The 23,589-nt window shown below is 37.1% G+C and overlaps 1 protein-coding gene across 3 annotated transcripts in view; it reads right to left on the bottom strand.

The window, feature by feature from the left end:
• Positions 1-20,111: 20,111 nt before the first annotated feature.
• The window catches only part of LOC150099775 (mitochondrial amidoxime reducing component 2-like), a 229,233-nt gene continuing 225,755 nt past the window's right edge, over positions 20,112-23,589 (bottom strand). For all 3 annotated transcript variants that reach the window (XM_090404065.1, XM_090404067.1, XM_090404066.1), the window contains exon 8: positions 20,112-20,588. In XM_090404065.1, coding sequence (XP_090260191.1) covers positions 20,459-20,588 — 130 coding nt within the window. In that variant the 3' untranslated portion in view covers positions 20,112-20,458. The remainder of the gene's footprint in view (positions 20,589-23,589) is intronic.

The following is a 23,589-nucleotide window of genomic DNA, read 5'->3' as shown; positions in this document are numbered from 1 at the left end:
AAGTATGATAGATACTGTGCGAATGTCAAATAGTTGTGATGGATATGATGTTTAGGGCCTCCCTCGAGTCTAAGGACTCCTTGGAGTCGCCCGTAATAATAATAATAAATTAACTTTTGATAAAATCTCATACCAAATTACAAGACTCAGTATAAAATGAAATGAATCTATTTGTTCATATATCGAAACCACTTATACTCTGATAGTATTATCTGATGCAGTTTTAAGTAATTCTTTTAGTGCATTTAAAAATTCTGGAATTTGAAAACGTACAGCTTTAACTGATTCTATTCTAAATTCCCATTTTGCATCACATAACAGTTTTGGAGTTAATTGTATAACAAATTTCTTTAATATATCCCAACGTGAAGTTGATGCAGCAAATAATGTATATATATATATACAGGGTGTTCGGGATAAATTTGACATATTTATAATTAATTATATTTTCCCGTAAGTTACATGTATTAACACACACTTCTCTTCATTTAAAAGTTTGGACCCTTCTTCATTCATATACAAGATGTCAGAAAGGATGGATAGCTGGAACCCACCTGAATCATGGAAGAGAATAACTTATATCATGATGATTCGTGCCCGCCATCAAAATAAGGATATTACGACTGCTGCCCAATGCTCCCTGAATACAGTAAAAACAATCAGGCATGAACTAGAGACTTGCAATGGTGACTACGAGGATGTAGCAAGAAGAAAGATCCCTAGCAGACGATCTGATTGCGTTCGTACAGCAGAATTCCTCGCAAATCTGCAGGAACAGGTGTTGAAGAACCCTGGCATTGGAATTCGGGCTTTGTTCGTGGAGTTGCTAACTAAAAGTGGATAACAAGGGTAGCCAATGGTAGGCCGTATGTATGGCAGCAGGATTCGGCCCCTTGCCACACCTCTGGGAAAAGTCAAAAATGGTTGTCTGAAAATTTCTACGACTTCACCAGTCCAAATGTTTGGCCTCCAAACTCCCCAGACCTTAACCCCATGGATTATTTTGTATGGGGCGCAGTTGAAAAAGACACCAATCGCACTTCCAGTAATACAAAAGCCCAGTTAATGGATAAAATTAAAACAGTTTTTGCGGCCCTTCCCAGGGAGACTGTAGCATCAGCTTGTTCGAGGTTCCGAAGCAGAATTGAAGCTGTGATCGATGCTAATGGTAGTTATTTTGAGTAAATCTTGTTGATAGTATTGTAATTAACTCTGCCTGTAATGTTTTTTTGTCAATTCATTAAATTTAATAGATACAAAGAAGATTTTATTTTTCCTTACGAAACTGTCAAATTTATCCCGAACACCCTGTATATATTTTTGTATAACATTAAAACAATTTATTACTATAATTGATGATTTTGCGACATTCCCTAAAATCAAGTTTAAATTATGACAGGTGCAAGGAGTATAAAATCCCTTTTCGTTTTCATTTAAAATGTAAGCACCGACTCCCTTATATACTCCTTTCATATTCTCACCGTTATCATACCCTTGCCCTCTACAATCTGACAATTTAAGATTTAATTTATTCAAATGTGATTTTATATTTTCATATATACCTTTACCAGTAGTATCATTAGTTGTTATAAACATCAAAAAGTGTTCACGAATTTCAATATCTGCTTCAAATATATGTAAAAATGTAAAATTATTGAAATTTGCTCCTGATGACTAACATCAGGAGTACAATCGAGAATTATTGAATAGTACTTTGCCTGTCGTATCATATTTACAATATTTTGTTGAATTTTTGTTCCCATATCGTTGTACGATATCATTCATTTTGTACATTGGGTTATAGATACGAATTTTGTTTCTTACCTATAATTTTTTCCCGAACATCGCATGATCTTTTAAAAGTGGATCGAATTCTGCAATTAATTCTATGATTCCAAAAAAAAAAAAAAAAAAAAAAAAAAAATTGCCATTATGGGCTGTGTACAAAGTACCAAAATTACCTCTAAAAGCTAAATTATGTTCGGATAAATAAAGAATTGCTGCTACTATTCGTCTTAAAACATTTCTTAACCGTTATGTTTCAAATTTTATGACATTTTGATTTGCCTGATCAATTGTATTGTGATTTTTAAATTACATTCCATTTGTGTCCATGAATACATGCATTTCATGTGCACTGGATTTCGTTCGTACGACTTCTTTCAATTACATGTCGCCAGTCAGAAAAGCCATTATTAGATAAATAATTATCATCAGAAGAAAATAAATTGCAACAAAAACAAAAAATAGAGTTGGAAGAGTTTGAATATACAAGCCATCTTCTGTTTTGCTTCTCTCCGTTTACAATTGTCCTAATGCGGAAAAACACCTCTTGTTGTCATCTTTTGGAAAATCATTTTCAGTCGAAGGAGACGGTGGACCACATTGTACAATTTGTGTTAGTGTTGGGTTGTTCAAAATTTTGGGCCATGTTGCTGTATCATCAATAGTAAATAGTTCACCTTCCTCTGGTGTCTCAGTTTTAGGATCTTCAATACTCATTGTTTGACCAAACGCGTCATGTTCTCCGCTTCCTTTGAGTATTTCAGAACTCTCATTATTAATTAATGTTGAAGCCGAAGAATTGTTTGTAGTTATTTCAGAACGCCCGTTATCAACTGATATATCTGAACAAATATATGAGTTCAAATTCATAAATTTAAACAGTGAATTTCTTTGACGTTCTCAGCCGTTTCTTTTTCTCGTTTTCACTTTCGTTTTTCATGCCCACTTGGGTATTTTCTTTCATAATAATCTCCCTCACGACTAGTCATACTCTAGAATTAAATACGGCTAAAAAAAAAAATCGGCTAACGCCTTTTTATTCCCGTATACGGGGGTAGGCGAGGCCATTTAGCCCTAACTTTTGGAGACTGAGTGGGCAGTTCAATCTCCACTGGTACCAATCAGAGATAGATGGCCCAAGGCTATCACTAATTAAGCGGTACACAGTGAAGAGAGACGGCTAAAATGTGCCGCCATCTCGTGGTCCCTAACACAATATATTTAATGTCTGAAATAATGTGGGTTCTACGGTCGATTTTCTTGCGTTTACGGGACAAAAAACCCGAGTTTCCGGGAGGAAAAACCCTAGCCCGTGCCAGAGATCGACTAACTCGGGAACCGGTCGAAAAAAGGCTTAGAAAAATTTCCTGTAGTCGCCGACTAGACTCGAAATTAAGTCTTCCTTCGTGCGGGCAAGCGCCGTGGTGTGTAAACGCCACATCCACTGAACTACGATATATTTAATTATAAAATAAGTTAATAAATTAAAACAAAATTACTTACCTGATAAATAAAATATATCTAAAATAGATAATATTAAAAAATAATCCTAATATAGATTGAAAACTGCTATTGAAGTTTTCAATAGCAGTTTTCAATCTTTTTTTTCTCGTTAACTGCTATTGAAGAAAAATTCTGATGTTGGATAACATAAAATATATTTTTTAAGATGTTTTGCAAGTAATGTCACATAAAAAAATTGCCATGACAGTATGTGTATATACTTACTTGTTCATAAAATCATAAATTAAAATCAAAACACTCCTTAAAATGATTAAAAATAGCTGTTTTAAAATGCAATTTTCCCTATTTATCACTATGTTGTACGATATTGTTATATATCTTAGAGTAGTTTCAAATACTACTGCTCTAGTGCTATGATCTTATTTCGCTTACTATAACAACAATAGTTGTAAAATTATATACATATATTTTTCTATACAATAATATTTTTTATATAATAATTTTAAAAAATTAATTGATTCTTTTTTCAATTTTTTGTACTATGCGGGGGCCCTGTGCCACAGTTCGCACACTCATGAATACGGCCTTGCCTCCTCTACCCACTGACAAAGTCCTCCACTTTCTCTATCAGCTGGCATAATCCTCGGGAGTTTCAACTTAGATACTTCATTTCTGGGATACAATAACGATGGCAAGCTCCCGCACAACTCGCAGACTGGATGTTAACGAACGGCCTCTTCCTCCTCTATAACAAAAAGAAACTGGAACCATCAAATCTGAAAGATGAGGATCAGAGACAACTCATGACCTCTGTTTTACCACCATTGACACTGAGGAAGAAAAAGATGCGATTCATTTTCCCGACAGTCAGCACTTGTCAATTATTATTGGACTTATAATCACCAGATTCAAGAGCTACCTTTTCCTTTCCTGACATTCAAGATGGAATGTCTTTTGCCAAGATGATATGATATGAAAGATTTACTAAACTTCTCATAGCATCTTGGCAAAAGACATGTCCCCAGATCATTAAGAAAGACCTATGCACAATGCAAGTCTAATAAAAATTCAGTATGGTACAAAAAAAAAAAAATAAAAAAATACTGAACTACAACGATATGTATCGTGGAGTAAACGGCTTTATTAACTAAGAAATATATGTTCACACATGATGATATGTACATCCAACAATTAGTGGAATTTTAGTCCAATAAAGCGTTAATGATGGTAGATTACGTGCTCGAAATGGGCACTTTATCTTCAAGGTAGGTTCTCTGTCATTTTGGAGAACAAGAGTTGGAACATTTGCTAGACATACAGTGTAATTTTATCCCTCAGTTAATAAAGGTTTGAAGGGGGGGGGGACGTGGTGGAATATCCATTACTTTAATATACACCAAATGAAGGCATCAAGTGGTGTGAGATCAGGAGAACATGAAGTGTACAGGAATTCTGTGAACCTCGAAACGAGCCTCCCAGGAAAGTGTTCTGATTAGAATCATGTGCTGTGTGACAGTTGCTTTATCCTACTGGAATATCTGTGCACGAAATGGAATATTTTTTGCTCCACATATCACATCCTTGGTGAACGGAACCAACACAGTCTCGACATACCGTTCGTTATTCAATATCACGGTTACAACACCCTTTTCAATAAGTAGAGCCAATAATGTCATGGCGGAAAATCGCACACCATGCGGTGACCTTCTCATTATGAAAACATTTCTCTTGGACAAATTCAGGTCTTGAGTAAACAAGAAACAAACCTGTTGGTTCATCTATTTACATGACCGCTCAAATGGAAATGCACTTCGTCCGAGAATATTATGGAGGAAGGATGAATTTTTATAGACATTGGCCAACACCTGTGCAGCATAATCCGTTGCTGTTAAATACTGACACACTTGAATAACGTACAAAAAGGCACCCAGCTCCTTAACGATTCTCTGTAGTCACTGCCTCAGTATCCCAAGTTTTATCACTGTTCAGCATTGAGTGCGTTTTGGAGACCGTAACACTTGCTCAAGCACACTCCCGTGATTCTTAAAACAGTCCTAGTACGGCGGTTACTCATGCTTAAGGCAATGATGACACTGTTTCTTGGGGCATGCTGATGGAAACAACGAATAATTGCTCACAAATATATCGTAGGCTTGGACCATGTGATCTACGAACTTTATGAAGAAATATAATGCTTAACAATAAACGTCCTTTCTTCCAATATCAGCACCATTGCTACAGCTAAATGTTATGGCGTAAACTCTACACGTTCTCTTCTACTAATGTGTATGCAGTCGAGCGGCTTATCTCATAGCGAGTATACTAAAGGGGTTGTCGCAATTAAAGTTTTTTTTTTTTTTTTTTTTTTTTTTTGCGCAATACCATAGTATTTTTCTGGCAGAATATGACCAGATGAACCATCCAGATATTGCCTCCACTGGGTTATAGTAGAAGAGTTCACTGACATGAAGAACAACCCGAACTTTACCAGATCAATAAGGCAGGCTTGGTGACTCCTCTGTCGACTGGGAGGCCACAACTTCTAGCAGAACTAATTCAAAAGTAAACTGAAACAATACTGCACATCTATCTTCTTTATAAAAGAGTTTTCTTACAATGTGCTATATCTACATAAAACTAAAATCCAGTACTTCTACATAAAATTGATACAGTCCCCACCCTTTAGGGGATCCACAACTTGAAAGCTGTGGATCCCCTAACCCCAGAAATATCGCTGTATCTTCTTTTCAGCTAAATAACTAAAAGAAATAAAGCTAATGACATGGATGACATTCGTTCAGATTTTCTTACTCATCCAGGCCTTAGAGCAAAAGCCTGGCTATCTAATTTCTTTTTGTCAATTATAAATCATGAATGATTCTCAAAGGTTTGGTATAAATCAAAGATAATAGCCTTTGTAACCCCCCCCCCCAAAAAATGCAACTATTGACCCTAATAACTATCACTCTATAGCATTGCTGTGTACTCCTTACAAGTGGCTGAAAACGATTATCCTCTCTTGGATTTCTCAAAAAATCGAAACCATCTTATCCAGCGAAGAGGCCAGGATTAACTCTGGCAGAAGCTGTGACTACTAAGTTTTGGTTCTGATAACTCATATAGAAGTTGGATACCAAAAGGATTTAAAAACAGATACTGCCTTCATGCAGCTAACCTCAGCTTATGACACCATATGGAAGGCCAGCTTACTGAATAAAACAGTCAAAACAATCAACTGCCAAAAAAGTGCTAAAACGGCCTCGCCTGCTCCCCATAAGGGAAGGAATAAAAGGCATTGGCTGAATTTTTTTTTTTCAAAAAACACTAAAATTAATGGAAAAAATGCTCTCCAAGGAAAATACAGGCTCATTTGAATTTGAAAAAAAAAAAAAAAAAAAAAAAAGCAGAATATTTATCCTACAGTGAATTGCTACAATGATCTATCCTCTCTTCCTCTCTCCTGCTCTATTCAACAATACCATTCCAACCACCAGTCAAAAACTTTCCTAAGCTGACGATATAGCAATCATTGTCAGCAATAATAATGTAATGATACAGATATCACCACCTAAGACAATACATTCCAAGGCATTGAGGGAACAATTAGAAAAAATTAAAGCTAACTTCAAAGCTGTGGATCTCCTAACCCCAGAAATATCGCTGTATCTTCTTTTCAGCTAAATAAGCACCAGGCTCATAGAGAACTAAAAATAAACTTCTGCAACAATACTCTGATCCGTGAGAGTAACCCTTGCTATCTTGGTGCTCAAAAATGATTATAGCCTGACCCACAATATTCACGGAAAAAAAAAGTTTAACATATTTGCCAGAAACATCGTAAACAAGCTCAAAGTCACACTCTGGCATTGTAATGCTTCAATTCTTATGATGAGCAGCCCAGCTCTGGTCTTCACAGTGGCAGAATACTGATCGCTAGTTTGGAGCTGAAGTCTCCACACCACTCTTGTGTGCACACACAGCTCAACATAATAATGAGAACCATCTTTTGTACATTAGGATCTACTATTCTCCATGGTTGCCATTTTTCTCACATCATTCTTCCATGCATCTGAAGAGAAGAGCTACCATCAAATATATAAAGAAAATGTGATATAACATCAACTTTCCTATACGTCGGGATATCTCTCCACCTCCAGCTCCTCCACCTTACTTCCAGATTTCTGAACTCATCATCATCATCAAATTCTTGCCATGTACCCTCAAGGGGTTACAGGATATGATAGTACCACATGAAAAAATTACATCATTAGTAACTTCCTATCTACAATTTTCCTCCAAATCAGTCTGTTACTTGTCAAGACTCCAACATTATCAGATCTTATATTTCTATCGTCTAAGGCACTTTGTACTGTATCAATCCACCTATATCTTGGTCTTCCTCTGGGTCGTTTTCTTTGCCAGGTTGGCAGAGATTTCTCAACTGGTTTATGGAAATGCCAAACGATTATTTTCCCAAAGACAGGTAGAAAAAAAAAACAAAAAAACATGAAATAAATTACAAACAAGTACTCGATCATTCAATGGTCAAATCTCCAGATTCATTCTACTTAGGAACGTTTGGAGTCAGCTGGACAGATTTATGGCCAGACAAGGCCGCTGTGACTATGAGTAGGTAGGTCAAGTTTAGTTGTAACCAACATTAATGACCGGGGGAACTAAATTCCGCCCTTAGCAAGATATAGCTGGACAATGACCATCAAGGATTTTAATGGGCGATCCGTAAGGAGAGTACCATAGATAATTACTGCCACCTCGTCGTCCCTACCATTAACATATTATTGTCCAAAATAATGTGAACTCTATGGTTGATTTTATTGTATGGTGAGATTTAAAATTAGCTCCTAGGTAAAGCATAAATTGTCTTTGCAAAAGAGATTAAATAACAGAAGAACTGGATGAAGCAAGGTTTCTAGTATTTTCACAGATAATCACAAACATCCATACCCACAGTGGGATTCCAACCCGTAACCTTTTGGGTGTAGAGCAGATACACTAATCACTCAGCCAACCAGGCTTTATTAGTCAACCTCACTTAGCACTCACAGAATAAGTGCAATATTTAATTTAAATACTTTTATATCATAAATAAATTTACTAATGCCTTTCATTTTCCTACAAGGAATAGGTGAGGCAGTTTTAGTCTCAACTTTTTTTGGAGACAGTTCTATCTCCATTGGTAGCCAATCAGAGATAGCTGGCCCAAGACTATTACTCATTTTTGCCAGATGCAGTGAAGAGATGGCTAATAAGTGCTGCCATCTCATGATCCCTAACACAATTTTTTTAATATGTGAAATAATGTGGTTTCAACAGTCAATTTTCTTGAGTTCATGGCCCGTGATTGACTAACTCTGGAACCGGTCGAAGAAAGGCTTACAAAAAGTTTCTCTACTCAGCAACTAGAAACAAACTAGGTCATTCTTTGGGTGTCTTGGGCTGTGGAGTGCAAACAACACTTCTTGAGCTACACTGACTCATTTAAATGTTTTTTAAATATCAACACTCTATATAAGAAGTTGCAAAATCTATAATAAATGTGTGTTAAAATTATGGCCATGCAGGAAAACAGTTGGAATTCATTCATTTATCTCTTGAAGAGATGGATGTTGTGGACTTTGTGGGTGATTCAGTTGGTCCAAAGCTGGACTATAAATCTATGTTAGAAAAATAATTAGAAAAATATAAAGCTAAAAAGTTCCTTTTGTCCTTGAACTAAAAGGATGATGGTCAGTCTGACCTAACATTCTCCATTAATATACATACAGAAGGACTATCTGAAAAATTGGAGCAAATCTGTGAAAGAGGGGTCATCACTTAAAGAAGCCCAATTCTGAGTATTGTGCAGACTTCTAGGGAATCTTTATTTTATCATCCCAAAACAGCACTATACAGTTGGATGCATTTGGAATTTATAGTGTCAACAGTTGCACATGTGAAAATGTGGTATCTTGAGTGGAAGAAGACCCCAGGTTTTTTAAGGTTGAAGATGATACGGATAAAATATGCTTGAACCACGAAAACTACAAAACACAGCATCTCAACAGCATCTTTGCTATCATGTGCATTTCTTGCAACACTAGAAATAACATGTGAATATGGTTTGGCAAATTAGAAGTTGACTCTTTTGTTCTCCTAACACTAGAGAATAAGAAGGCAATCATGGGTTGACCTTAGTTATGGAAGATCTTCAGCTTCAATGTTTTATGGTCAGCTAGCATAAATGTATAGAACCAAAAATTTAGATGAAAGCATTGAACCTATATGCAATCAGTCACTGGCAGAGATCAAAGGAGAGGATGTCTTCCAGTATGCAAAAGGTAGAAAACAAATCATAAGTTTGTGGTTTACTTAAAGATCAGACAGGTCAAACCATGAGATTTACTGTGGATGAAGACTGCTGGAATCACACACTCATGGTGAGTAAACAGGTGGTGAAGCAGGTGATCACCCTCTGCATTATTTTCTACAGAAATAAAGTGAGAGCAATGTAAGGAGTTTTATGCTAGAATTACCTCTCTATTATAAAATGAACTGAATGCATGATTGCCTTCATCCTTAAGGTAGTGTATCAAACGTTACAAAGATAGTAATGGATAAGATTTATTTCTGAAGTGCAGATTTTGAGAATAACTGAGAGATGCACCAAGAGGAAAGCCAACTCACAGCGATAGTGCAAGAACAAGTAAACCAAAGTAATCATCTATGGTCCAATGGATATGCATGTAGATTGAAATTAATCATCTAGAAACTAACTTGTCTATTTTTTTATATTGACTCCACACATGAGAGGTCACAAGACCTGTAAGAACAGTGGCATGTGTGGGTAAGTGATTAAGGTGTTTTTTTTTTTGAAAAGTTGGATTGTACTCATTGGGAAAAACAGTGTGATGAAGGCTCTTCCAAAGAAGAGAGGTAAAGGGAAACAAGTAAGACGATGAGAGCTTGGTTTGATGTGTTTGAAGTTCAACTATTCATGTTATAATAAATTTAGTTTAATCCTTTATTCAAGTGTAAGCAAACAAAGTTTGCATCTGAAAATATCTTCAGGACTGGGGTAAGGTAGTGCAACACCAGGCAACTCCAAGCAAAGGTGGACCAAGCTCTCATCACTCCTTGTCTCAGTATCTCCCATAATGCAAAGCACATCTCCTTGCAGACATGTATACTGCTATGCATTAAGGGAAGGGCCACTACCCAGACCGGTTTCAACCTAACTGTTCATGTATGTTAACCAGCAACTGATCGTGGTCTTGTATGGTAAGAGAAAAGAGGAATGGTAGTTGCCAGTAATTTTGCAAAACACCAGTGAAAGTACCTATAAAAATGTATAATGGAAACAGGGAAATTATGAGAAAGTGACTGGAGAGTCTGTAAGGAGTGATCATGTATTTAGGGACTGGAGAGTCAGTGAGAAAGAGTCATCTACTCAGGCTGCCCTCTTCATTATACAAGCTAAAATTCTTAGGAAGATTTTCAGTATGCCATCCTAAATGTGAGCACAACATTCCATGGGTTGGATTTCAGATTTCTAAACTGCTAGGAGATGCAGAAAAAAAAGTAGCATTTTGAAAGAAAAACAAGTTTCTCAGAGTTATTGATGTAATATATTTATTCCAGGATAAGTTAGATGTGAAAGGGGAAGCTGATATAAATTATTATGTAACACCTCCAGGGAGTCCAAAGACTCATCGAGGAAGAGTGTGCCAACAGCATCGAATGATCGATTCCCTTCCAACTACTAACAGTGCTCAAACTTGCTCAATTTTTTGTGTGAGCCATTAGAGCAGAGGCTCTACCAATCAACCAACTTTTGCTAGCAATAAAGTTGTAAAGATGGTAAAGAAATGGTCTAAGCATCGGTTCCCAACTGGTGGTACATGCTGGGCTGTTCAGAGGTACACAAAAAATAATCAGTAATGGCAGAAAAACAAGTAAAGTGAACAAAATGCAAAATGTTAGTTATGGAACAATAAATGTTAAGTTTGAATCACTGCTATTTTAAAAACATGGTGTAAAATTTATAGAAATGGGTTTAAAAGGGGTACACACAAGTGGAAAAAGGTTGGGAACCACTGGTCTAGTGCATTATGATTTATTTGATATTGTGCCTGGCAGTTTAAATATTTGTGTTAGATGATTACTGATAGCAAATGATCTGGCTTCCTTTCTGTATTGATCTGTGAAGTTAGGGAAGGGGAGCCAGTTTGTTTTATGCAAGTATTCTAGGAAGATATTCTCATAATTTGGGCAATTACACTGTATGAAATCAACTTTTAGAGGTAAGTAGTCAAAAAAGTGCAGCATGGTTGTCTAAATTAGGAGGCTGAAAAAGGCATCAAATGACAGCTATAAAGTGAGGTAGTGGCACCACCTCTGGGATCTCTACTTCTCTTTTGCATAAAGATTACTGTTTCTGTTGTCCTGATCCCAATGCTTGCTGTGAACTAATAATTAAAATGCTGGTCTCATTGGTCCAGTGGTTAGTGTATCCGCTCTCCATCCAAAAGGCTGCAGGTTCTAAGCCTGCCATGAATGTTTGCAATTGTCTGTGGAAATACTAGTGGCGATGGTGGACAGTAGATAGCATTGGTGTAGTTGTAGTTGGTGGAGTGAGGTGGAGATAGAGAGAGAGAGAGAGAGAGAGATGTAGAGTAGGTGCCCTCCCTTGATGAGTCTGTAGACTCCCTGGAGGTGTCACGTAATAATAATAATATCTTGAGCCTTAGCATATCGAAAAGTAGCAATTCTGGGTTTGACAGTCTTTGGCAAAGAATGTCAAATTTGACACAGCATATGTCTTTACATTTTTGCTGATTGCATCATGTAAGTGGTATTTGAGATATCTGAAGTGAACTGTAGTCATGGAGGATGCTAATTGGGATTCTGCTAGGAAATAGAAGACTGGATTTGGCCCATTGCACTATTTTATGAAAAATATCTGAATGCCTGCTTATCCCAACTCTCACTCTAATAAGAAAAGAATGAAAGGAATTAATATGGAGTCAATCCTGCTATAACAACTTTCAATCTCCTGGGAAGGCTTTCCATTAGATTTGATTACATTTCAGCACTAATTTCCCTTCCTACTCTTCTGGAAGAATGGCACATAATCAATTTTCTGGCACACAGAGCTTTGCAAGATCAATGCAGGTCATGTAATAGATGTGAATAGAATCAAATACTTGGTGGAATGTTCTTATAGACCTGGTAATTAGAAAAGCAAATAAGAAAAGGGTGATCATTATAGGTGATTTTAATTATGGCAATATAGACAGGAATAAAGAGATAGCAACTGGAAGTAAAGAAAATGAGTTTCTTGAGTTTTTGAGGGATAACTACCTCAGACAGTATGTAACAGAGGGCACACAAGGATTAAGGGTCTTGGATTTGGTCATCTCATCAGAGGATGCAATTATAAATGAGGTGTCAAATCATCCACCAATTGGTGAAAGTGACCATGAGGTGATTATCTGGGTGGCTGCCAGCAGTGCAAGGACCCCTGTGAAAAAAGGGTATATGTAGAACTACAAGAGGGGTGATTATGAAGAGCTCAGGAGACAGCTTGCAGGTGTAGCATGGAATGAGGAGTTAGCTGGAAAAGAGATCAATGCAGCTTGGGGGATTTTCAAAAACTATTTAGTAGATGTAATGTCTAAATGTATACCATGGGTGACAAGGTTAAATAAGGTAGGTGTGAGATGGATGAATAAAGAGATTAAGCATGCGATACAGAGAAAAAGGGCATTGTGGAGGCAACATAAGAGAAGTGGAAGTAACCAATTTCACGAGGTCTACAATGACCAGGCAAGGAGGGTGACTTGGTTGGTGAGAGTAGCCAAAGAGAGGTATGAACAGCAGTTAGCTAATGAAGCCAAAAAGAATCCTAGGGAGTTCTTTCGATATGTAGCCAGCAAAAGAAAGAATGATTATGGAAGGATGACATTGATTGGAGGAAATGGTATAAAGACACCTGATGCAGAATGTGTGGTGGAGATATGTAATGAGCAGTTCATAAAGATCTTTAAATCTTGTGAATGTGACTTCATGGAGAGATTGAGAGCAGTTGATGATAGGAAAGAGAGACTGACTGTAAGTGAGCAAGAGGTGTATGAGGAGTTGAGCAAACTAGATGTAAATAAGGCTGTAGGACTTGATAATATATCACCACGTATTCTGAAGGAATGTGCCAGAGAGCTGACACCTGCCTTGACAAAAATTTTTTTAATACGAGTCTTGCACTTGGTCAAGTTCCTAAAGAGTGGAAGGCAAGATTGTGCCACTTCATAAAGGAGGTGATCGAACTCAAGCATCAAACTATAGGCCTATCTCTGTGTCAGGTGTTGTGTAAGTTGTTGGAGAACATTGTGAGAACTAGGATCCAGAGTTGGGTTGACAACAATGGTATTATCTTTGATGGACAGCATGGATTTGCTAAAGGGAGGTCATATTTAAGTAATCTACTTACTTATTACAATAAAGTGACTGCTTCCTTGGACAGAGGAGAAGGATACACAGTAATATACTTGGATTTCGCAAAAGCTTTTGATAGAGTACCTCATGATAAGTTGACAGTCAAACTAGAGCAGATGGGGTTAGATATTAGATTAGTGCATTGGATTAGAGACTGCTATCTGATAGGTATCAACAAGTTGTGTATGGGGGTGCGATATCCAGGAAAAGGAAAGTCACTAGTGGAGTGCCTCAGAGGGTCTGTTTTAAGGTCATTACTATTTAATATATTAATGATATTGGCGAAGATTTCGATGGAGATATTCAGTTGTCTGCAGATGATGCAAAGTTGGGATGAACCATAAAGAGTAGTGAAGATGTTGTGGCCTTGCAAGAAGACTTGAATAAATTGAGTGATTGGGAAAGCAAATGGGGATGTGAGTTCAATGTTGCAAAATGTAAGGTTTTAAAATTTGGAAAACAAAGATGGGATGCAGAATTTATGCTTGGTGAGAATATATTGTTGGAAGTAGAGGAAATAAGAGATCTGGGGGGTGATAGTGGATAAGGATTTAAAATTTAGTGGACACATCGCCAAAATTGTGAAGACAACACAAAGACTTCTGGGAATGATGAAGAGGACAATGATGTGTAGAAGTAGGGAGATTCTTGTTCCATTGTATAAGGCTCTGATTAGGCCACACATGGACTACTGTGCCCAGATTTGGTCACCGGGTTTTCAGAAGGATGAAGAGATTTTGGAAAGGGTCCAAAGGCAACTGACTAAGGTAGTTTCTGACCTCTGGAATGTTGAGTATGAGGAAAGATTGAGAAGATGTAATTTGCAGAGTCTATTAGAGAGAAGGAAGAGGGAAGATATGATAGAGACCTACAAGTTGGTAAGGGGTTGTTATAAGATCAATGGTGGAGAAGTTCTACAGAGAATAGTGGGAGATCAGGGGAGAACCAGAGGTCATCCCTGGAAACTGTATAAAGAGGGTGTGAGTAAGGGAGTGAGAGGCAGGTTTTTTTTCGTGCAGAGTTGTTAATGATTGGACTGCCTTGCCTGAGTGTGTGGTGTCTGCAAGGAGTTTGAGTGTGTTTAAGACACGGTATGATGAGATGTGTGTGTGATAAAAGGACTTCCCAGATGAGTCTTTGACTCCATGAGATCTTGTTTAATAATAATAATAATAATAATAATAATGTAATAATTACTCATCAGTGCACTTATGACCAATTATATCTCTTGCATGTCTCTAAAGAACCATGGGCTGCTAAAAACTTAAATATTAAAAGTAAATTAAATGTGATGTAAAATGCAGGTACAACATGACAGAATTTCATGCCAGCTGAGGCGTCGCTCGGTTTTTTTTTAATTATTATTATTCAGGATTCCATGGGGTCAAAGGACTCATCATGGGAGGTCCTTCCTAAGAACATAAAGTCTGTCAAGACTCATCGAGGGGAGGTCCCCCACTAAGAAACACAAAGTCTATCATACCACTCCTTAAACTCATTGACCGTTCTCGCTCTCACCACTCCATCAGGCAATTCATTCCACAGTTCAACCACCCTCCATGCAAAGAAACCACTCCTCACCCTCTTGCTCACAGTTTCCTTTCATAACTTCCAACGATGGCCTCTTGTCATCACTCCTTCCCGCTGTTCAACCAAGAGAAATAACTCCCCCAGTGTCAACCCTGTAACCACCTCTCAACAGTTTAAAAGTCTCAATCATATCACCTCTAATCCTTCTATCTGCCAAACTCTGCAGTCCACATTCCCTCAGCCGATTCTCATAACTATCTTTGTACAGTCTTGAGACCATCTTTGTCATCCGTCTTTGTATCTTTTCCACAGTTAATTTATCCCCTTCAAATCCTGGGGACCAAATCTGAGAACAATAATCCAAGTGTGGTCTGATCAGAGACTTATACAACGGAATGATAACCCTCTTATCTCTGCAGGTCAGTCTCCTTCTCATAATTGCAGCAATCCTCTGAGTTACCTTCACCACCTTTGCAATATGTCCCCTAAATTTCAGGTTTCTATCAATCATCAACCCCAGATCTCTTGTCTCCCCAACTTCCTCCAGTATAACTCCTCCTATAGAGTAAGCAGCATCCCATCGATGTTTCCCTCAAGACCTTACATTTTGCTGCATTAAACTGACACCCCCATTCATTTGCCCATTTATCTAGCTTATTCAAATCCTCTTGCAGGGCTACCACATCTGCAATATTACTAATAATCCTTCCCAGCTTTGCATCATCCGCAAAAAACTGAATATCTCCTTGCAATGTCATTGATATAAAGGTTAAACAATATAAGTCCTAGTACTGAGCCCTGTGGGACCCCACTTGTAATCCCCTGCCTCCTTGAAACTGCTCCACCATACACAACTCTCTGATACCTATCAGACAGCCAATCCTGAATCCAGTACCAATATGACATCCAGATCCATGTGCTGCAACTTAAATGTCAGCTTATCATGTGGCACCCTGTCAAATGCCTTCGCTAAGTCTAAGAAAATTGCAGTATATGCCTTTCCCTCATCTAATGTTCTTGTAACTTTATTATAAAAGGCTAGCATATTGCTAAAACAAGAGCACCCTTTCACAAATCCATGTTGACTCTCACAGATAACATTACCCTCATCTGCCCAATGCTGTATACAGTCCCTCACTACTTCTCCAAGATCTTAACAACTACTGGTGACACACAAACTGGCCTATAATTAGACACTTCCAGTCTGTTACAACCCTTATGCAATGGCACTATCTCACCTTCCTTCCATTCCCTGGTCACCTTTCCCGCAGCCAGACTTTCATTGAAAAGCCAGGTTAAAGGCACTGTCAGTTCCCTAGCACATTCTCTCAAAACTCGTGGTGAAATACCATCCAGTCCCACAGCTTTACTGACATCCAGAGTACTCAGTATCTGAAACACACTCTTCTCCTCCTGTACATCTAAACCTCGAACCTGCCTTATCCCTTTAGCATTAAAACTGATTCCTCTAGGATGAAATACTTCAATAAAGTGTTCATTGAACATGAAGAGGATAACTTACTGTTATCAGTGTGGTTAAAAGCGCGAAACTTGAATAATTTTGAAACGTGCACAGAGATTGATAATTTTATTGATAATTATTGATTTTATTGATTGATAATTAGTTAAACAAGTCTGTTATGGATTGTAAATTCCGCTTGATGTCATCTGTTCAAGACCCTAATCGCTCTCAGGACTCATATCCGTTTTATCTAATCTCTAATCATCTGTTTTATTTCTAACCCAATTCTAACCAGATCCAGAAGTTTAGGCAAGAGTTTATTTGATAGGGAGAACATGTTTATTGCATGTCTTTGCCTATTAGTGGTCCAGTCATACTGCATGGTTCTGTTTTTTTACTCTATTATTTCTGTATTACCCATATCAAAGTAACAAAGATGCTGAAAGAGGTGACGCTGTCACCTCTTTCTATGTCATCTCCTTGCCTGTAATCTTTGCATGCCAATGCAGATTTAAATAGGCCTATTTTAGCTTGTAGGCCTATTAGGATTGTTCGGGCTTGAATAATTTTAACATCTTTACTTTGCAGATGTTTCTGTATTCATTAAATTTTGAATATGGGTCTGCCAAATAGAAAAGATGATTTTTACACTTTTTTTTAACTCGTCACATAGTGACTGGTCCACATCCATAAGAAACTCGACAGTGGAGTCATACAAGTCAACAAGTCTTTGCAAGGAATCACCTCTTGACAACCACCTTATCTCTGTGTGCAAAAGAAGTTGGTTGAAGGTTTCATCATTTTTTTCACACAACATTGCAAACAATCGCGAATTCAAAGGATGCAGTTTAATTTTATTCACTGACCTGATTCATACTTTTAAGGCCGCATGCAGTTCGCCACTTAGATTCTTGGCTACAAGATGGTTTCTGTGTAATACACGGTGAACAGTATGCACATCGTGAACTTTTTCTTGAGTAAGTTATCAGATCACTGAACACCACACTGATAGCTATGGGCAGTAAATGCGCACTAGCCCTGATTGCCTCTGTTCCACAATCTTCATCAGGGAGAGCATGGCTTCTCCCTCATTGGCGTTGCATGTTTACTAGGTGTTACTCAAATTCGTTTTAGGTGTTTATTGACTCCCTACACATTTATGGAATCCTTGGATAGCCACACTGACCATTTTGCCAACCCCTGATCTATATGGATCACATTATGAAGAAAAGTAGCATTAAGCCTAATATCAAAATTGGAGATGTTAATCTCGGTTCCTGACTTTGTGCAGATGATGATGATACTCCTAAATAAATCCAGTAAAAGTTTGTAGAATTACTTAACTAGATCCCATGACTACTCTATGTAAATCAGCAATAAAAAGACAATAAAAATGATAGACACATTGAAAACATCAGTTGGATTCTCGATGCAGAACCTGTAGAATAAATGAATCATTTCAGTCATTTTAGGTACAATTTTTAGTGAAGGGAACAAATTAAATATGGTGGAAATAAGAAGAGTTCATAAGAAAAGAGCAACAGTTAGTTAATGAAGCCAAAAAAGAATTCTAAGGAGTTCTTTTGATATGTGGCCAGAAAAAAAAAAAAAAAAAAAAAAAGATCATGGAAGGATTACATTAATTGGAAAAAAAAGGTTTAAGAATAATTGACGCAGAGGATGTAGTTTAGATATTTAATGAGCACTTCATAAAGGTCTTTCATTCTTGTGAATGTGACATCATGATGATGAGGAGAAGAGACTGACTAAGTGAGCAAGATGTATGTGGTGAATTGAGCAAACGTGATGTTAATAAGGCTGTGGGACTTGATAACATATCACAATGTATTTTGAAGGAATGTGCCAGGGAGTTGGCATCTGCCTTGACATATTTGTTTAATATGAGTCCAGGATCCAGAATTCAGTTGACAACAATGGTATTATTTTTAATGGACAGCACAGATTTGCTAAAGGGAGGTTATGTTTTAGTAATCTACTTACTTATTATGATAAGATAACAGCTTCAATGGACAAAGGAGATGGATACACAGTAGTATACTTAGATTTTGCAAAGCTTTTGATAGATTATCGGTTGATAAGTTGATAGTCAAACTAGAGTGGATGGAATTGGATATTAGATTAATGCATTGGATTGGAGATTGGTTATCAGAAAATTCAAGTCTTCTTCAACAAAGACTTAAATAGATTGAATGAATAGGCACAGCAATGGATTCAATGTTGCAAAATGCAAGGTTTTAAAATTTGGAAAACAAAGATGGGATGTAGAATTTACATTTGGTGGGGATATATTGTTGGAGGTGGGGGAAATAAGAGATCTTGGGGTAATGATGGATAAGGATCAAAAATTTTGAGGACATATTGCCAAAATTGTGAAGACAACACAATGAATTCTGGGAATGATGCAGAGGACACTGACTTGTTGAAGTAAGAAGATTCTAGTTCCATTGTATAAGGCTCTGATTAGGTCACACATGGACTACTGTGCACCAATTTGGACATCTAGTTTTCAATACCATGTACTCCAGGTGTCTTTTCACATTTCAGGTTTCTGATGGCTTTTTCAACCTTGAATATTTCCTACCACTGGTCTGTCGGTTTCATTTAATAATAATTTATTTCAAGTAGTTAGTAATTTAATGTACCACTCAAATATGGAAATGCTCTTAATATATCCAAAGATTAATAATTTCATTATCTACATTGTGTGTTTTTTTAAAATGGAAAGCACATACTGCAAATTAAAACATATAACCAGAATGTATGAGACAATTCTTGCATGCTCAGTTCCATAATAAGTACAGTACTAGCATTTATGTTCAATACTTATATTAGTAAAGGTTTATTATTGTTACTATTAGTATCCCTAACCTCCATGGAGTCAAAGACACACACACCATGGAAGGTACTGATGTCATATACACAGTTCATCATACCATATCTTAAATAATTCAAATTCTCTGCAGACACTCCATTCTTAGGCAATACATTCCAGTCATTCATCACTCTCCATGCAAAAAAAAAAAAAACTTCTTACTGCTTTGCTCATAGCCACTTTATATAGCTTCCAGGGATGACCTCTTTTTCTTTCCACCTCTTCTCAGCATATTTCTATAAAAAAATCTCTTCAACATTAATTTCATAAGAACCCCTTACCAACTTAGACATCTGTATCATATCATATCATTCCTCTTCCTCCTACCCACTAGATTCTGTAAAGTGTATCTTCTCAATCTTTCTTCATACTCAATATTCCAGAGAATAGAAACTACCTTAGTCAATTGTGTCTGGACACATTCCAAAAGATTCATTGGAAACCCATGTTTGGTTTCTTGTTGTGTACGTTTCATAATCAATGTGATAAAGTATTCTGAATATTTTATTTTTTGAATATTATTTGCCTACATTCATACACTGCTTGGTAAACACTTTTGCTATTTAGAAGCTGCACAAACTTTATATAAAATACACTTTTCAAGTACATTCTATACTATACTGTAAAATTCAAAAGACGCAGCCACCATGTATTTCCAAGAGTTTCTTCATCTAAGAAATAGTTGCCTTGGTAAAAAAATATAATGAACATGAACAATTATGACCCAGGGTACTATTTTTGAAATGTTACATCCAAAAAAAAAATGCCGTGAAATTATGAAAATGCACATACTCTGCTGTTAACAGAAAAAAAAAAATGCGCAGCTAATATTTTTACATAAGTACTGCTAACACATCATCATTAGTTCTAATCAGTCCAGTCTGTTTATTTCCCAAATGAATTCCAAAAAGTGGACTTTTCCCAAATTTCTTTTTCTTCACAGGATCAGTAGCTAATCGAAACCTATAAAGTAAGCAATCAAATAAAAATTAAAACATGCCTGTTAATCATTGTATTTGGAAACTTGCTAACATGACGAATATGGTTAATATTAAGATGCAGTTAAATTTGTGTCAATGGACAGTTTTAACAGTTTTAATATTATAAACACTTCAGCCAATCACTTATTTAAGCTAGTAATTATCAGGAAGCCTTGGTACTACACTCTTGGTAGAAAATTACAATTTCCCAAATGGTCTTGTAATAATTTCAGCAAAATACTGGTAATGGATTAAATTCAATGTCCTGTCTGAAAGGGTATTTTAAATTATTTCTGAAAGAAAATATGGTAAAAATTTTTTGCTTCAGCAAAGTCACTGAAAAAACACTTTTTGCTCAAATGGTTTAAATTTTACTCTAAAGACTACATTATTATTATTATTATTATTACCCAAGACCCCATGGAGTCAAAGACTCATCTAGGAGGTCCTTTTATCAAACACACAGCTCATCACACCGTGCTTTAAACTCAATAAAATTCTCTGCAGACACCACACTCTCAGGCAATGCATTCCAATCATTCACAACTCTGCATGAAAAAAACCTGCTTCTTACCTTATACTTCATAACCTTATACAGCTTCCAGGGATGACCTTTGGTTCTCCCCTGATCTCCCACTATTTTTCTGCAGAACTTCTCCAGCACTGATTCTATAACAACCCCTTAATAACTTGTAGGTCTCTATCATATCTCCCGTTCTCCTCCTGTCCACCACATTCTGCAAGTTGCATCTTCTCAATCTTTCCTCATACTCGGCATTCCAGATATGAGAAACTAACTTAGTCAGTTGCCTCTGGCCCGTCTCCAACATCTCTTCATCCTTCTGAAAACCAGGTAACCAAATCTGGGCACAATAGTCCAAGTGTGGCCTAATCAAAGCCTTATACAATGGAACAAGAATCTTCCTACTTCTACAAGTCAGTATTCTCTGCATCATTCCCAGAAGCCTTTGTGTTCTCTTCACAATTTTGACTATGTGTCCCCTAAATTTCAGATCCTTATCAACTATCACCCACAGATCGTTTATTTCTGCTACCTCTGACAATATATCCTGACCTCAACATCCCATCAAAAATGGGATGCAGCAATTCTGCATCCCATTTTTGTTTTCCAAATTTTAAAACCTTACATTTTGCAACATTGAACTTGCATCCCCATTCCCATGCCCAATCACTCAATTTATTCAAGTCTTCTTGTAAGGCCACAACATCTGCTCTACTCTTCACGGTTCATCCCAACTCTGCATCATCTGCAAATAACTGAATATCTCCATCCAATCTTCACCAATATCATTAATATACAAGTTAAATGGTAATGGCTCTAAAATAGATGCTTGAGACACACCACTAGTAACTTTCCTTTTCCTGGATATCGCTCCCCCATATACAACTTTTTGATACCTATCAGATAGCCAGTCTCCAATCCAATGCATCAATCTAATATCCAACCCAATCCACTCCAGTTTGACTATCAACTTGTCATACAGTAATCTATCAAAATCTAAGTATATTACTGTGTATCCTTCTCCTCTGTCCATGGAAGCAGTCACCTTATTATAATAAGTAAGTAGATTACTAAAACATAATGCTGTTCATCAAAGACAATACCATTATTTTCAAACAATTCTGGATCCTAGTTCTCACAAGCTTCTCCAACAACTTAACTACAACACCTGACACACAGATAGGCCTATAGTTTGATACTTGAGTTCTATCACCTCCTTTATGAAGTGGCACAATCTTGCCCTTATTTCACTCCTTAGGAACTTGACCGAGTGCAAGATGCATATTAAAAAAATATGTCAAGGCTGGCGTCAATTCCCTGGCACATTCTTTCAGAATACATGGTGATATATTATCAAGTCCTACAGCCTTATCATCTAGTTTGCTCAACTCCCCATACACATCTTGCTCACTTACAGTCAGTCTGTCTTTCCTATCATCAACTGCTCTCAATCTCTCCATGAAGTCACATTCCCAAGGTTGAAAGACCTTTATGAACTGTTCATTAAGTATCTCCACTATATCTTTTGCAGTAGTTGTCCTTATACCATTTTCTCTAATCAATATCATCTTTCCATAATCATTCTGGGTTTTTTTTTTTCTGGCTACATATCAAAAGAATCCCCTAGGATTCTTTTTGGCTTCATTAGCTAACTGCTGTTCATACCTCTCTTTAGCTACCTTCACCAACCAAGTCACCTGCCTTGCCTGGTCTTTGTAGTCCTCATGGAATTGGTTATTTCCACTTCTCTTATGCTGCCTCCATAATACCCTTTTTCTCTGTATCACATGTTTAATCTCTTTATTCACCCATTTCACGCCTATCTTATTTAACCCTCCCACCCTTGGAATACATTTAGATACTGCATCTACTAGATAGTTTTTGAAAATTCCCCAAGCTGCATTGATCTCTTTTCCAGCCAACTCCTCATTCCATGCTACACCTGCAAGCTGTCTCCTGAACTCTTCATAATCATCCCCCCCCCCTCGTAGTTCCACATATACCCTTTTCTTACAGAGGTCCTCACACTGATGGCAACCACCCAGGTAATCACCTCATGGTCATTCTCACCAACTGGTGGGTGATTTGAGAGTTCATTTATAATTACATCCTCTGATGAGATGACCAAATCCAAGACCCTCAATCCTCGTGTGCCCTCTGTTACATACTGTCTGAGGTAGTTATCCCTCAAAAACTCACTCATTTTCTTTACTTCCAGTATCTCATCATTTCAGTCTATATTGCCATAATTAAAATCACCAATAATGATCAATCTTTTCTTATTTGCTTGGCTAATTTCATTATACATTTCAGTCACTACAATCCACATTTTCTGGTCTAGAACAACATCCAACCAAGCATTCATTCCATTCACCTTCATCTCGCACCATACTGCCTGAAAACTACTGACACTATTTCCCTCTTGGATCTCTACTTTGTATGGACATAACTCTTTCTCTAT

Source organism: Typopeltis vanoorti, chromosome 14, assembly GCF_054136105.1.
Source record: "Typopeltis vanoorti isolate ZY-2024b chromosome 14, IOZ_Tvanoo_1.0, whole genome shotgun sequence".
Taxonomy (NCBI): Eukaryota; Metazoa; Arthropoda; class Arachnida; order Uropygi; family Thelyphonidae; genus Typopeltis; species Typopeltis vanoorti.
This window is presented reverse-complemented; position numbering and strand designations above follow the sequence as displayed.